General features: G+C 41.8%; 1 protein-coding gene across 1 annotated transcript; it reads right to left on the bottom strand.

The window, feature by feature from the left end:
- Positions 1-244: 244 nt before the first annotated feature.
- LOC119364449 (histone H3.3) lies at positions 245-1,614 on the bottom strand. The gene is made up of 4 exons (XM_037629924.1): positions 1,483-1,614; positions 980-1,056; positions 798-888; positions 245-692 (listed from the first exon to the last, which is right to left on the bottom strand). Exons 1-4 carry the CDS (start codon positions 1,552-1,554, stop codon positions 522-524), a joined length of 411 nt encoding a protein of 136 aa, XP_037485821.1. The 5' UTR covers positions 1,555-1,614; the 3' UTR covers positions 245-521.
- Positions 1,615-3,013: the final 1,399 nt, after the last annotated feature.

Raw genomic sequence — 3,013 nt, 5'->3', positions numbered from 1 at the left:
GTCTCACTTCGTAGAAATACACGTCACCTACCTAACGTATATACACGGCCCTCCTACCAGCATTCTCAAGTGAGACCGGTATCATTTACCTGAACATTTTCTAATTTCCAAAGCGAACTTGTAGGACTTGCTATTTTGGGTAGCACAGGTTCAGGTCTATGGTTGGCTAGACGAAGACGGCTACTAGCACAGATTGACAGGAATAGCAAACACTATCGGTGAACACAAACTTGCATGGCAGAGATACAAATAAACGAGACACAAGGAACATAATAATGGTTCACACAATCACTAATTCTCAGACATAAAATGCAAGGTTCAGATAAGCACCCACCAGGTGGATGATTTAGGACGACCAACGAACAAATGATCCAGCTCTACCAACATAGTAGGGCACAGACGGCACTGACATATTACTACACACGACAAGTATTAGTAGTTCACGACACATGATAAGTGTTCAGCTGCAAAAGCAGACACAGATGCCCGCCAGAGCCATTCCCACAGGGAAAGCAAGCATCTTAAGCCCTCTCGCCACGGATCCTCCTAGCCAGCTGAATGTCCTTGGGCATGATGGTCACCCGCTTGGCATGGATGGCGCACAGGTTGGTGTCCTCGAAGAGACCCACCAGGTAGGCCTCTGCAGCCTCCTGAAGGGCCAGCACCGCATGGCTCTGGAAGCGGAGGTCAGTCTGCACAGACAGAACGAGACCATGCTTTTAGTTTACTTGATTCATACTATAAGAGTTGACATAACAGGAGAGCATCACAATGTAGTGCACAAGTTGATTGATCACCTTGAAGTCCTGGGCAATCTCCCTAACAAGCCTCTGGAATGGAAGCTTCCTGATGAGCAGCTCCGTGCTCTTCTGGTACTTGCGGATCTCACTGCAAAGTCAAGCACAAAATTTATTCATTTGAGGATACTTCAAAACGAAACTATAACACATGCTAGAATAGGTTGGAAGGTTTTACACACCGAAGAGCAACAGTTCCAGGGCGGTAACGGTGAGGCTTCTTCACTCCTCCAGTAGTGGGAGCAGACTTACGGGCAGCCTGTCGAAAAGCCAAACAGAGCACATGTCAAATTAACAATAATACCATGATAATCCATATACATCAGTAAGATATCTGGTCATAAGCTGGCAATGAAGGTTGAGGTTCAAATTATACCCAGTTCAATTTAACTAAACCATAAATAAAGACATGGCATAGGTAAACTACTCCCTCCTTCCATCTATATAGGGCCTAATACATTTTTCGAGGCTAACTTTGACCAAATGTTAGAGCAATAATACATGACATGCAACTTACACAAAGCATACCACCAAATTCGTATGTGAAAGGAGCTTCCAATGATATAATTTTTACATTATGCATCTCATGTACTATTAGTCTTGTCAATAGTCAAAGGCGGTCTTGAAAAACGCATTAGGCCCTATATAGATGGAAGGAGGGAGTATCAATATTGCAGTCACAAACCTTGGTGGCTAGCTGCTTCCTTGGAGCCTTTCCTCCAGTGGACTTACGAGCGGTCTGCTTAGTACGAGCCATGAGCAAAACCTTGGTTTACCTGAAGCAAAAACAGAACATAGTCAGTTCTATAAATTGAATATCACAATAACACAATTATAGCCTTCTCATAACTAGTAAATTGTGCCTGGCACCTTGTTACTAGCAAATCCATTCAATAACTATAGTCCCAACAATCATCAGCCTAGAATACCTACCGAAATATTGTACATCAAAAACTAACAACATCATACAACACAGCTATACACCCCTTCAGATAGAAGGCAGTGTATTTCTAACTAAAACTTTTCATTCAAAAGATCAGACCGAAGTTAGAATTCCACTTCAGATGAAAGTCCTGATCTACCTTTAGCATAGTTTGTTCACTCAAAAGACACATATAAAGATGACACACTAAAAAACTGCAGCCTAGTACTTTTTTTTAACACTAAAGAAAACAAGGCTACCATGATCGCCTAATTTTGCAAATAGAAGCAAGAAAAGAAATAGCAGTCCACTGATAAAAATATGCTTCCTAGTTATCACATGTAATGGTTGAACATCAACTTCACATAGTTATGTGCATATGATTTTAGTTTATCACAAGAATAACATTAGCTAACTAGCAAGTTGATACAATTCAGATACAATAAATCAATACTAATAGATGTTAAGCAATCGACTATTTTCAAAATGGCTATGCATGCAACTGCATCCGTGTATCAATGCACCCAATTAACTTCCACTATCAGAGTAGCCAAGTATATTAGTTCGTCCTGATACTATCATTCCCAGATACCTAGGCTGCAGGTTGCTCTCAATATCAAGCTCAAAACATTAACAAAATTACATTTGCACTGACCACATGCTGTATGCAGACTTTAGAAACTGAATATCCCAATATAAACAATGTGAGCTCATGCCAATTCTTTCCAACCCTACAGTCCTAAAACAAACTACCAACCTGCAGATACCGAATTCTCCAAACAAGAGTTCAACTCCTCAAAAGATAAAGCACGCACGCCAATAATTCAAAGCGAAATTTATACCACCGTAACACACATGAAACTACGGATTTGATGGGCCAGCAGATTAACCGACGCAAATCAAATATGGCACAACTAACGAACTTGGGTACAACTATGGTGTACACGAACCTACAGATCTGCGGAAATTCTTTTGATGGCTAAGACGCAAAATAATATATCGCCAAATCACGCGATTCGAACTCGAACTACATCGATCGGTCTGCTACCAAACAACAAAACCACCGTCAAGTAGGCACAGGTAATCGTGACTAAACGAAATTTAAGCATGGCATAAGACCCGAAAGAATCCGTCGAAACAATCAGAATCTGGAACCACGCCCAAACCCTAACCGCGCCTAAAATTCAAATCCGCGCCATGTTAAACCCGAATCAACCGCCCCGGCGAGATTAACGCGGACCGATCACCAACCACGGCGGGCCACGAAGGAATCAAGCTACCGAATCGAAGAGGA

This window comes from Triticum dicoccoides, chromosome 2B (genome assembly GCF_002162155.2).
Source record: "Triticum dicoccoides isolate Atlit2015 ecotype Zavitan chromosome 2B, WEW_v2.0, whole genome shotgun sequence".
Lineage (NCBI taxonomy): Eukaryota > Viridiplantae > Streptophyta > Magnoliopsida > Poales > Poaceae > Triticum > Triticum dicoccoides.
Note: the sequence above shows the minus strand (reverse complement) of the source record. Positions and strands in the feature narration are given on the sequence as shown.